General features: G+C 40.4%; 1 protein-coding gene across 3 annotated transcripts in view; it reads left to right on the top strand.

Annotated features, from left to right (window-relative positions):
- usp24 (ubiquitin specific peptidase 24) overlaps positions 1-12,823 on the top strand; it is a 169,995-nt gene that overhangs the window by 78,649 nt on the left and 78,523 nt on the right. For 2 of the 3 annotated variants that reach the window (XM_080195352.1, XM_080195355.1), the window contains exons 26-31: positions 758-856; positions 4,007-4,165; positions 4,695-4,780; positions 5,387-5,480; positions 11,205-11,363; positions 12,167-12,264. In XM_080195352.1, coding sequence (XP_080051478.1) covers positions 758-856; positions 4,007-4,165; positions 4,695-4,780; positions 5,387-5,480; positions 11,205-11,363; positions 12,167-12,264 — 695 coding nt within the window. The remainder of the gene's footprint in view (positions 1-757; positions 857-4,006; positions 4,166-4,694; positions 4,781-5,386; positions 5,481-11,204; positions 11,364-12,166; positions 12,265-12,823) is intronic. The other variant, XM_080195353.1, reaches the window with a different exon arrangement.

The raw sequence follows: 12,823 nt of genomic DNA, 5'->3' as shown, positions 1-12,823 counted from the left end.
ATCTAGTCAATATGTCAGTAATTTGCAGGACATGGAAAAAATTAGTAATTTTTGATAATAAAAGCATTATGCTGTTCGTATAATGTCATTTTTTTATTGCCATGTTTTATTTGCAGATAGCAGGAAAAACAAACTAGGCTGTAGCACAGTTTAATTGAGCACCTTCATGCTAGAGGATGCACAAGAACATTCTAAGTGTCTTGACCTTCTGTGGTATAGTTCAAATAAATTAAATAGTGGATTGTTGATCTCAACAGTCTCCACTCCCAGTCAGGGTTGTGGATATTAACAGTTGATCAATGTACATTATGGAAGTGATGAGGTTAATTTTTCAATTTGTCATTGAATGTGACATGGGACTCTTAACGAGCTTGAAAAAGTAATTCACTAGAGAAGTGGGTGCCATCAAAACACTTGCTGACTGGCAGCATCAATGGATTAAATTGTCAGTCCTGTGTAGTGTATTTTAATTTTTTAAATCTGATTCTGGTTTGTCGTAATATTGCTGGCAAAATGTTGCATTTTTCTTTTCAACTTCAGTTCAAATCTCACCATGTTTTTAAATTCATCATTGTTTATCTAAGACTCAGTAAAATATTTTGATTAAAACCTGTTCAGTTTGCAAAATTAAAGTCAGTAGTGTCAGAGATTTAACTACACGTATTGGACAAAAACTATCCCAAGCAAGTATGCCAATGTGCATTTTGACATACATTTAGTACCTAACTAAAATATTGACATTCTGCCTATTTTACAGGCCCACAGCAACGAAACTATTGGGAGTGTCAGGTGGAAGATAGTATCACATATCAATTGTCCTTTGGATAACTTGCAAATATTTGCCAATGATAGTTTGGTGAGTAAAAGGAAAACAGGAGGAAAACTAATCAAGCCAGAGGTGAAAATTTGATTTAAGATCTGTATTTTTATTGGTTTGAAAAGGGGAGAAGGTTTCAGGTCCGTTGGCACTGTCGTTTTATGAAATGGTAGTAAATTTCTATATCAGGAGGGAGTGTTTTCACTTATTTTTTCTAAACTAAAATTGTTCTTGAAGTGGGCAATATCAGAATTATTGGCTTTCCCAATTAAATCACTTTTTATGGTACTTGTGCCTATTCATTTAAATGCAGGGGTTATTAAAAATGTATTTGTGTGCACAGATTGTAAGTTAAAGATGCTGACATTTGCCCAAACTGGATGGAGCAACATTTTTATGAATGTGACCAGGTTGGCCTACCCCCTTCATCTTTTATATAAATTCTGAACTGCAGCCTTTAATAAAGTTGACTTCACCATCTTCTCCAAAGCCTCTTTTCCACCGTCCAGCTGAGTGGAACTCGCCTTGCTTAGTTCCATTCTTTCCTATCAAATCACAAGCAGTAAGTCACCTGCCCTGGATCATCATGTCACTCCTGTACCATTACCTATCAAATCTCCCAAGGATCTATCCTTGGCTTGCTCCCGTAGTTCCTTGTGAACATCATCCAAAAAATGCACCAGGTGCCACATGCATCAGGTCAAAACTCTGCAGTCTTGCAACATCCAGTCATGAATCGTGGTGGACAATCAAACAACTGCTGGAGGTAAAGGCTGCGCAAGAGCCCCCATTCCCAATGATGGAGTAGCCCACACGTCAGTTCAAAAGATGAGGATAGAGCTTTTGTTGCCATCTTACACCAGCAGTGCTGAGTGGGTGATCCGTCATAACGTCTTCCTGAGGTGCCCATCATCACAGATGCCAGTCTTCAGGAAGTTGTTTGCATTCAATCCAAGTGATATCAAGAAATAACTAAAAGCATGGGATAGTGCAAAGGGCCCTGAGAACATTCTGGCAAAGTACCAAAGACTTGTGCTCTAGAACTAGCTCTGACCCTAATCAAAATGTTCTAGTACAACTACAATACTGGCATCAACCTGGTAATGTGGAAACTTGCCCAGCTATGTCCTGTACACAAAAAGCATGTCTAGTCCAACCTGGCCAATTACCAACCCATGGTCATCAATAGTGCTATCAAATAGCACTTACTCCACAATAACCTGCTTACTGACATTCAGTTTGGGTTCTACCAGGGCCACTCTGCTCCTGATTTCAATACAGCCTTGATTTAAGCATGGACAAAACAATTGAACTCCAAGGGTGAAGTGGCAGTGACTGCCCTCGACGTCCAGGCAACATTTAATCGAATGTGGCATCAAGAAGCCCTTGCATATCTGAAGTCAATGGTAATCAGGGTCATACGGAGCAGAAATATTTCTTATTTCTTATGTTCTTATACCTAGCACAAAGGGAGATTGCTATAGTTGTGGAAAATCGGTCATCTCTATTTGTTTCATTAATGACCTTCTCTCCATAATAAGGTCAGAAGTAGTGATTGTGTGCACAATGTAAGCACCATTTGCAACTCTTCACAAAATGAAGCAGTTCTTGTCCATAATGCAGCAAGACTTGAACGACATTTAGGCTTGGGTTGAAAAGTGGGCAAGTAATATCACACCACACAAGTGCCAGGCGACAACTATCTCTGCATGATATTGCTACCACTGAATCTCCCACTATCAACATGCTGGGACCAGGGTTACCATTGACCAAAAACTGAACTGGAACAGCCATATAAATTTTATGGCAACAACCGATTTGTTTGATGGTGGGCTCGCAAGCTTTTGGGTTGGCCCCTTTGTCGGGTGAATGGAGAGTTCTGGCCTAAAAAAAATGATTTGCATTCTAATCAGTAATCTCTAAACTGTCTGTGCTTTATATGCCCTGTCTGAGGCCAGAACTCTCCATTCACCTGACGAGGGGGCTGGCCCGAAGGCTTGTGAGTTTACTATCGAGTGGATCGGTTGGACTAAAACCTGGTGTTGTCAGGCTTTTTACCATAGATAAGGTAGTCAGTCAGATCATTTCCTGATGGTAGGGGAGTCTAAAACTAGAGGGCATGTGTTTAAGGTGAGAGGGGGGTGATACAAAAAGGTACAAGGGGCATTTTTTTTCAGAAGGTGGTGAATGTCTGGAACAAGCTGCTAGAGGTAATTATAGAGGTGGGTACAATTTGTCTTGTAAAAAGCATTTAGACAATTACATGGGTAAAATGGTAATAGAGGAATGTGGGCCAGATGCGGCAATTAGGAATAACTTAGTGGTTAAAAATTGTGTGGCATGGACAAGTTGGGCCGAAGGGCCTGTTTCCATGCTGTAAATTTCTGACTCTAAGAGAGGTCAGCAACTAGAAATTCCATGGTGAGTAAATCACTCCCTGTCATCAAAGCCTGCTGACCATCTGCAAGCCACAAGTCAGGTATGTGATGAAATATTCTCCACACGCTTGGATGGGTACAATTGCAAAAGCATTCTAGAAGCTTGACATCATCCAGCACAAAGCAGCTTACTTGATTGACACTCCATCCACTACCTTCAACATTCAGGTTTCCAAATCCAAGATGTACTGCAGTAACTCAAAGGCTCTGGCTCCTCCAACAGCAGCTTCCAAACTTTGACTTGTGCCATCTAGAAGCAAAGCTGGTAGATACATGGGAACACCATCACCTGCAAGTTTCCCTCCAAGCCACACACCATCCTGACTTGGCACTATATCGCCATTCCTTCATTGTCACTGGGTCAAAATCCTAGGATTCTCTAGCAGCACTGTGAGAGTACATACACCACATGGACAGCAGTGGTTGAAGAAGGAAGCTCATCATTGCCGTCTCGAGCGCAATTAGGGGTGGCCTAGCCAGCGATGTTCATATCTCGTGAATGATAAGGGGATAAAATTGCAAAATAATGTCCCTAGGGGACAAAAAGCATTGTGCGAGATTGCTTTACCACTGATGTTTTTATTTTTTACAAGTCATTTTAAAAAAATCACTTCCCCCTTTGCATCCAAGTTTTTATTTATTACCTATTCTGTAGTGCTATGAAATTCAAGTCATACAATTTTACAATCTGATTATATCTATTGTGCTGCTTATTTTCTGCAAATGAAAGTCACATGTGTTCTTCTTCTAGTTGACCATGAACAAAGATCAGAAATTGCTCCACCAACTGGGATTTTCGGACGAGCAAATATTAACTATAAAGACGCCAGTGATGGGTACAGCATCAGGAAGTTCAGTTGATACATCTGCCAGTAGTGGTGTGTTCAACTCTGCGTATGCAATGGAGCAGGTTAGACAAAGTTTATGTAAATGTTACAGATATTAATTAAAACCCATCAAAATGTTTCAGCATCAAATCCTTTGGAACTGAAACTATAAACATAGGACGGTGAAAGACTAGAGTTTGGTTTTGCGTCTGGCTCCCAAATGTTCATATGGGGCAGCCTGAACCTTAGCCCTTCAGTCAAGTGAATTATCCTCGGTTCTGCACTGCAGTGTTTGCAGAGGTGTATTGATTTCCTGCATTGCGTAAAAACAGGAGAGTATAACTTTAGGTTGGCCACAGAATAGAAGAGGTTTATTGTTTAGTGGCCTGTCCTAAAGCAAAACTTTCTAAACATGTTTGTGCTGGACCTTTAATAATAATTCTATAAAAACCTTTCTGGTACTGCATTTTGTAACTTGTGTAATTTAAGTACTTTTCTATTGAATACTCATTCGGTACAGAGTTAAATTTTCCATATTTGATTGGAATTTACACTGTTAGAGATTGTTTTGGTCGCTAGTATGTTTGACTAGTTTCTTCATCTTTGCAACAGGAGAAGTCACTGCCTGGTGTTGTGATGGCACTGGTGTGTAACGTGTTTGATATGCTTTATCAACTTGCCAACCTTGAAGAACCAAGGTGAGATTCCACAGTTTCCAATAGAATAAATAGTTGCTTATGATAAAATTGTTTCAAAAGCAAAATACTAACAGTCAGGTAGGATCTGTAGAGCTATTTTTGGGCTTTGACAATGTTTTACGCATGGTTAGTGTGAAAAACCCTTAAAGGTAATTTGTTGCCTTCCCTTGAAAGAAAACATAGTACTCACTTTCACTTTAGGCATCAATGTAATGGACTACTGGATTGGTAATTGAGAGTGTGGGGAGCTGCAGGCTCAAATGTTAAATTCACTGCACCATGTTGCATTTGCGAATAAGTCAAGCACTGAGGACCCCTGGAACTCAAACCTATTCTACTGAGTAGGAACTGACATTCAATTCTTTGATGTTATTAGGCTATAAAATGTAAAAATCAGTTTCTGTAAAATTCTGATAATTCACAGGTTTCAAATGTTTTGCATTTGTTATTTTTATGATCATTTTAAATATTTGTTACACAAAGTTTTAAAAAGAAGTTTTTGTGCTGATTGCAAGCAAAAGAATCCTTAAGTATTGCATTGAAACAGTGCCTCCAAATTTGGTTTGTATTGTTGAAAATCTGTTAATTGACCTATTCACCTTTCAGGATAACAGTGCGTGTTAGAAAGTTGCTGTTATTGGTTCCGACTGATCCAGCCATTCAGGAAGCACTGGATACGCTTGATGCTTTAGGCAGGAAAGTAAGTAGCTGCATTGTTTGATATTTTTCCAATGGTAAAATTGTTTTGGCTGAAGCACAGCAAGTCTCCCTTCTTATGATGTGGGAAAATGGGAACATCCAAACTTTATCTTAAATTGTGTAGCTCAGTCCCTTAATGTTTTGTGTGTAAATCCCGATCTTATCTGGGTCAATATAGCATGAAAAAAAGCTTTTCAGTTTGAGGCAACCAAAGCGCTCAGATCCATTACTAACAATATTGCCAGTACACACACAAGATGAATACGAACTATGCTATAATAAGGAGTAAGAAACCATAAAATTTTTACCTCCATATAACAAACATGCCTGATCTCCCATTTCAAGCACAAACTCTACGCTGAGTTACTGTCAGCATTCCACAGAGACCGTTTCCTCCAGGATAACAGTCCACTCCTCCATATACCCAACACCTCTCCCATCACACATGGCACCTCCCCATGCACTCACAGAAGGTGTATCACCTGCACCTTTAACTCTTCCATACTTACCATCCAAGATCCAAAACACTCATTCCAGGTTAAGCAGAGTTTCACTTGCACCTCTTTCAGTTTTGGCCTATTGCATTTGCTGCTCCCAGTGTGGTCTCTATATCGGAGAGAGCAGGCATAGATTGAGTAATCGTTTTGCTGAGCACCTTCGGTCTGTGTGCAATCAGGACCCTGACCTTCCCATTGCTTGCCTTTTTAACACGTGATCCTGCTTCCATGCCCACATGTCTGTCCATGGCCTGCTGCAATGTTCAAGTGAAGTTCAATGCAAACTGGAAGAACAACATCTCATCTTCTAGGCACATTACAACCTTCAGTCTCAACATTGAATTCAACAACTTCAGATGATTAGCTCTATCCCACTTCGCCCTCTTTATTTTCATTTTATTTAATTTTTTTTACTGTTCTCTCCCTTTTATTGCTTTATTGTCTTCATCTTTCTTTCCCCCCACTCTTTCCTCCTATTTTATCTCCCATTCCTTACCTTTTCTCTCCCTTTGCTTCCCCTCCCCTCTTTTCTAAATTTTAGCTCTCTCCCCACCATCTTCATCTGTCAGATTTCAGCTTCTCTGCTGTTTGGCCATTCACACCCTTTATTCTCTCTATGGATTGCCATTAGCAGCTTTTTCCCTGGTTTCTGTGACCATGATTCATCTTCCATTCCCTCACCCTGCAGTATAAATATCTCCTGCTTTCTATGCCTTTTAGCTTTGACAAAGGGCCATCTGGACTCGCAATGCAGCTCTTTTCTCTCCTTATGGATGTTGCCAGACCTGCTGAGATTTTCTAGCATTTTCTGTCTTGGTTACAGACTCAATGATAACTCGATCGCAGCCCAAGAAACAACCATTCATCCTCTGACTAGCTCCAGTCCAAGCAACTATAGACTAAGATAAAGTTTTACCAGTCACATAAGTACAGTATATCATGTTTATGGGGTAGTGTGATCTTTCAGCTCAACCCCAATTTTCATATTAACAATTATATGGAAATAAAATCCTTTTGTGAACGTTGTACAGCTTTTGATGTTTAAAGCTCAGAAATAAAATCCTTTACTGAAACAAGTTACCTCATTTAATAAATATAAACAATCCAAATCTTTTAAATTCTTTCATGGAACGAGGGCATTGCTGGCGAGGCCAGCATGAGTTGCCCTCCTTTAATTGCCCTTGAACTGAGTGCTTGCTAGGCTGTTTCAGAGGGTTGTCAAGAGTAGACTATTTTGATGTGGACCTGGAGTCACATGTCTCCCAGACCAGATAAGGATGACAGATTTCTTTCACTAGAAGCCATTAATGAACCAGATGAGCTTTTAGCACAATTAATAGTTTCCTGATCACCATTACTAAGGCTAGCTTTATATTTCAAGTTTATTAACAAATTTTAAATTCCCACCAACTGCTGTAGTGGTTCTTGAACCCATGTCCCTTGAATATTAGCCTGGGCCTCTAGATTACTAGTACAGTGTCATTACCATTATATCACCATCTTCCTTGTAGTATGTGTACTTATGATACAGGTATGTACCAATGTTACGAAAGGAATTATCAGTTACTTCCAGACGTTTGCTATTTCTAACCTGATCAAATGTGTATTTAGGACATAGAACATTACAGCACAGTACAGGCCCTTCGGCCCTCGATGTTGTGCCGACCTGTGAAACCAATCTAAAGCCCATCTAACCTACACTATTCCAATATCATCCATATGTTTATCCAGTGACCATTTAAATGCTCTTAATGTTGTGAATCCAGTACTGTTGCAGGCAGGGCATTTCACGCTCTTATTACTCTGAGTAAAGAACCTACTTCTGACATCTGTCCTATATCTATCACCCCTCAATTTAAAGCTATATCCTCTCATGCTAGCCATCTCCATCCAAGGAAGAAGGTTCACACTGTCCACCCTATCTAATCCTCTGATCACCTGTTAACCTTCTCTGTAACGAAAACAGCTTCAAGTCCCTCAGCCTTTCCTCATAAGACTGTCCCACCATACCAGGCAACATCCTAGTAAATCTCCTCTGCACCCTTTCCAATGCTTCCACATCCTTCCCATAATGCGGTGAGCAGAACTGTACGCAACACTTCAAGTGCGGCCGCACCAGAGTTTTGTACAGCTGCAACATGACCTCGTGGCTCCTAAACTCAATCCCTCTATGAATAAAAGATAATAGATCGTGCGCCTTCTTAACATCCCTATGAACCTGGGTACCAACTTTCAGGGATCTATGCACATGGACATTGAGATCTCTGTTCATCCACACTACCAAGTAACTTACCATTCGCCCAGTACTCTCTATCCCTGTTACTCTTTCCAAAGTGAATCACTTCACACTTATCCGCATTAAACTCCATTTGCCACCTCTCAGCCCAGCTCTGAAGCTTATCTATGTCCCTCTGTAACCTGCAACATCGTTCTGCGCCGTCTACAACTCCACTGACTTTGGTGTCATCTGCAAATTTACTAACCCATCCTTCATTCCCTCATCCAAGTCACTTATAAAAATGACAAACAGCAGTAGCCCCAAAACAGATCCTTGCGGTACACCACTAGTAACTGAACTCCAGGATGAACATTTCCCATCAACCACCACCCTCTGTCTTCTTGAAGCTAGCCAATTTTTAATCCAAACCGCTAAATCACCCTCAATCCCATACATCCGTATTTTTTGCAATTGCTTACCATAGGGAACCTTATCAAACGCTTTACTGAAATCCATGTATACCCCATTAACTGCTTTACCCTCGTCCACCTCTTTGGTCACCTTCTCAAAGAACTCAATAAGATTTGTGAGGCATGACCTATCTTTCACAAAACCGTGTTAACTATCCCTAATCAAATTATTTCTTTCTAGATGATTATAAATCCTATCTCTTGTAATCCTTTCCAAAACTTTGCCCACAGTGGAAGTAAGGCTCACTGGTCTATTATTACCAGGGTTGTCTCTACTCCCCTCCTTGAACAAGGGGACAATATTTGCTATCCTCCAGTCTTCTGGCACTATTCCTATAGACGATGACGACCTAAAGATCAAAGCCAAAGGCTCTACAATCTCCTCTCTAGTCTCCCAGAGAATCCTAGGATAAATCCCATCCGGCCCAGGGGACTTATCTATTTTCATACTTTCCAGAATTGCTAACACCTCCTCCTTATGAACCTCAATCCTGTCTAGTCTAATAGCCTGTATCTCAGTATTTTCCTCAACAACATTGTCTTTTTCCTTTGTGAATATTGACGAAAAATATTCATTTAGCACCTCTCCTATCTCTTTGGACTCCACGCACAACTTCCCACAACTGTCCTTGACTGGCCCTAATGTTATCCTAGTCATTCTTTTATTCCTGACATACTTATTAAAAAGCTTTAGGGTTTTCCTTGATCCTACCTACCAAAGACTTCTCATGTTCCTTACTGGCTCTTCTTAGCTCTCTCTTCAGGTCCTTCCTGGCTAACTTGCGCCCTAACTGAACCTTCACGTCTCATTTTGACAGAAGTCTCCTCCTTCCTGTTCACAAAGTGACTCAACTTTTTGAGTAAACTACGGTTCCCTTGTTCGACCGCTTTCTCCCTGCCTGACAGGTACATACTTATCAAGGACACGCAGTTGCTGTTCCTTGAACAAGCTCCACATTTCAATTGTGCCCATCCCCTGCAGTTTCCTTCCACATCCTATGCATCCTAAATCTCACCTAATCGCATCATAATTTCCTTCCCCCCCAAGCTATAACTCTTGCCGTGCGGTATATACCTATCCCTTTCCATCACTAATGTAAACGTAACCAAATTGTCGTCACTATCACCAAAGTATTCACCTACCTCCAGATCTAACACCTGGCCTGATTCATTACCCAGTACCAAATCCAATGTGGCCTCGCCTCTTGTTGGCTTATCCACATACTGTGTCAGGAAACCCTCCTGCACACATTGGACAAAAACTGACCCATCTAAAGTACTCAAACTATAGCTTTTCCAGTCAATATTTGTAAAGTTAAAATCCCCCATAGCAACTATTCTGTTACTTTCCCTCCTATCCAGAATCATCTTTGCAATCCTTTCCTCTACACCTCTGGAACTTTTTGGAGGCCTACAGAAAACTCCCAACAGGGTGACCTCCTTTCCTGTTTCTAACCTCAGCCCATACTACCTCAGTAGACAAGTCCTCATCAAATGTCCTTTCTGCCACTGTAATACTGTCCCTGACTAACAATGCCACACCTCCCCCCTTTTTACTGTCTTCCCTGGTCTTACTGAAACATCTAAACCCTGGAACCATTCCTATCCCTGCTCTAGCCATGTCTCCGAAATGGCCACAACATCGAAGTCCCAGGTACCAACCCATGCTGCAAGTTCACCTACCTTATTCTGGATGCTCCTGGCATTGAAGTAGGCACACCTCAAACCATCTTCCTGCACGTCGGTACACTCCTGCGACCTTGAAATCTTATTCATGACCTCGCCACACTCAACGTCCTGTATGCTGAAGTATTGAATTTAGAGGGAGATCAGCTCCCCTGTGGTTGAATCATCATGAAAAACTATCTTGGCTTTACTTGGATGAACACACTTATTTCAGAGCCAAAATACTGAATAAACCTTTGTACTGGCTGAAGCTTCTATGAGACCTTAGTGCAGCCTTGCGGAACTAGGACAAATTTGCCGCACAAATATTTTGTTTTTCAGAGACTTATGAAAGTCACAGATGAGTTGCATAGTGAGTAACAATGACTCAAGGATTGCAAAGTTTTCATGATTTTTTTAAAAAAAAGATTGGTAGTTTTAGGGGCCCCTGATAAAACTCTATTCTTAAAGCAAAAATTAAAAACTTTAGTGGTAAGAAATATATCCCCACCCCTGCCATGTCTCTCAAACCTGGAGAATGAGAGTAGTTTTAGGCATCTGGTATCTTGGTGTCAAACATATCCTGTTGCTCCTACTTATGTGTGACTCTCATCAAATCAGCTTAATGTATAATTTGTTGCATCAACTTTATATTTGTTTAAATAAGTTAACTTATTTAACAGTTGTTAATACAGATATTTTTAGAGTATTGAATGGATTTCGTATGGGCTTGGACTTCTATGTGGCAGAGGCTGGGTGGAACACACGCCTAGCTCAGATATGCTAAGTTCTGCGATAGTAATGCAGGATTCTTTCTTTGTCTGTGTGGACTTGTAGAATAATAGGTTTAAACTGAGGATCGATTTTGTCCTTAGCAGAAAACATTGCTGACTGATTCCAGTCACCAAACATCAAAGTCTCCCTCCCTGTCTTCGAAGCAACAGCATCAGCCTAGTGCAAACACCATTTTGGAGAGTCTGTTCAGATCATCGGCACCAGGGATGTCCACCTTCAGAGTACTGTATAACCTAGAGGTATGAACTAGTCTAATTGTAAAATCGTTGTATTTCTTGCGCTAGACCGGATTATCTCATTGCAAGGTTCTGTGAAGGATTTTTCCCACTCTCATGGTGACTGATTAGAGCTTTAAAAGTATATGGAATTAATATTATTGAATTAGATTTATAGCATCCACCCATTCTACCGCCAATTCCATTTTGTTCTCAAACTTGAGAGTACCCTCTCCTGAAACCATGTTAAAAGGATAGATTCCTTTTTATTTCACTCAAAAATAGGTTTGTTAGCAACTTTTCAAAATAAATTTGCTCACTTTAAGCAGAGACCATGATGGCTTAAATTGACAGGTACAATTTACATTGTAATGATGACTGATTTTAATTTCCTCTGTAGAACTTTTCTCTTGGTTGTCCTTCAGTTTCATTGTGCAAATAAATCCTTCATAAACTCCCAAGTAGTGGAGGTAATCCTGGTGACTATTTGATAGCAGTAAAATCCTAGATCTTTTGAAATTGAGCAGTAATTGACCCTAGTTCAACATTCTGGTGCTTGACCTGATGCAGTGTTCCTTAAGTCTTCCGTTTTTCTCAATTCTTGAAAGACATCAAGCTAAATGTGCATCCATTTCTTTTTCAATTTTAGATATTTCATTGACGCTTTGAAAAAGGTCAACAAAAACATGCAACACAAGTGGAAATTGTTTGTCCATTTCCAGTCTTTATTCACTCCACCCATTGAAAATGTATTTGTGTTTTGCCTGTTGGTGAAGAAAGTAACTTGGTCGCTTCTGTTGATTTAATCTTTTTTCCTGTTCATGCAGGTTCTCAGTTCCAAGCTGATGCCTACATCAGATGATGAGATGGCAAGAAACTGTGCTAAGTCCTTTTGCGAAAATTTTCTCAAAGCTGGAGGTTTAAGGTTTGTATGTATACATGTAGGAACATAAGAGCAGGGGTAGGCCATTCAGCCTATTGGGTCTGTTCTGCCATTTAATGAGATTATAACTGATCTGTGGCCCCACTCCATTAACCTGCCTTTGGCTAATACCCCTCTCGTCTTATTTATCCTGACCCAGTTTGCTTGTGGCCTTTGAGGTTCTGCTGAAGGGTGACACAGTGGTTAGTGCTGCTTCACAGTGCCAGGGACCTGGGTTCAATTCCCAGCTTGGGTCACTCTCTCTGTGGAGTTTGCATGTTCTCCCTGTGTCTGAATGGGTTTCCTCCAGATGCTCCAGTTTTCTCCCACAGTCCAAAAGATGTGCTGGTTAAGTGTATTGGCCATACTAAATTTTCCCTCAGTGTTCCTGAAAATAGGCACCAGAGTGTGGCGACTAGGGGATTTTCATAGTAACTTCACTGCAGTGTTAATGTAAACCTATTATGACTAATAAATAGACTTTAAATAAACACTAAAATAACTCTTAGCTTAGCCCCTAGCTACTCAAGATCCCTAAGCAGAATCCTTTTCCAAGTACTAT

Source organism: Carcharhinus amblyrhynchos, chromosome 9 (genome assembly GCF_965287045.1).
Source record: "Carcharhinus amblyrhynchos chromosome 9, sCarAmb.v2.hapA, whole genome shotgun sequence".
NCBI lineage: Eukaryota > Metazoa > Chordata > Chondrichthyes > Carcharhiniformes > Carcharhinidae > Carcharhinus > Carcharhinus amblyrhynchos.
This window is presented reverse-complemented; position numbering and strand designations above follow the sequence as displayed.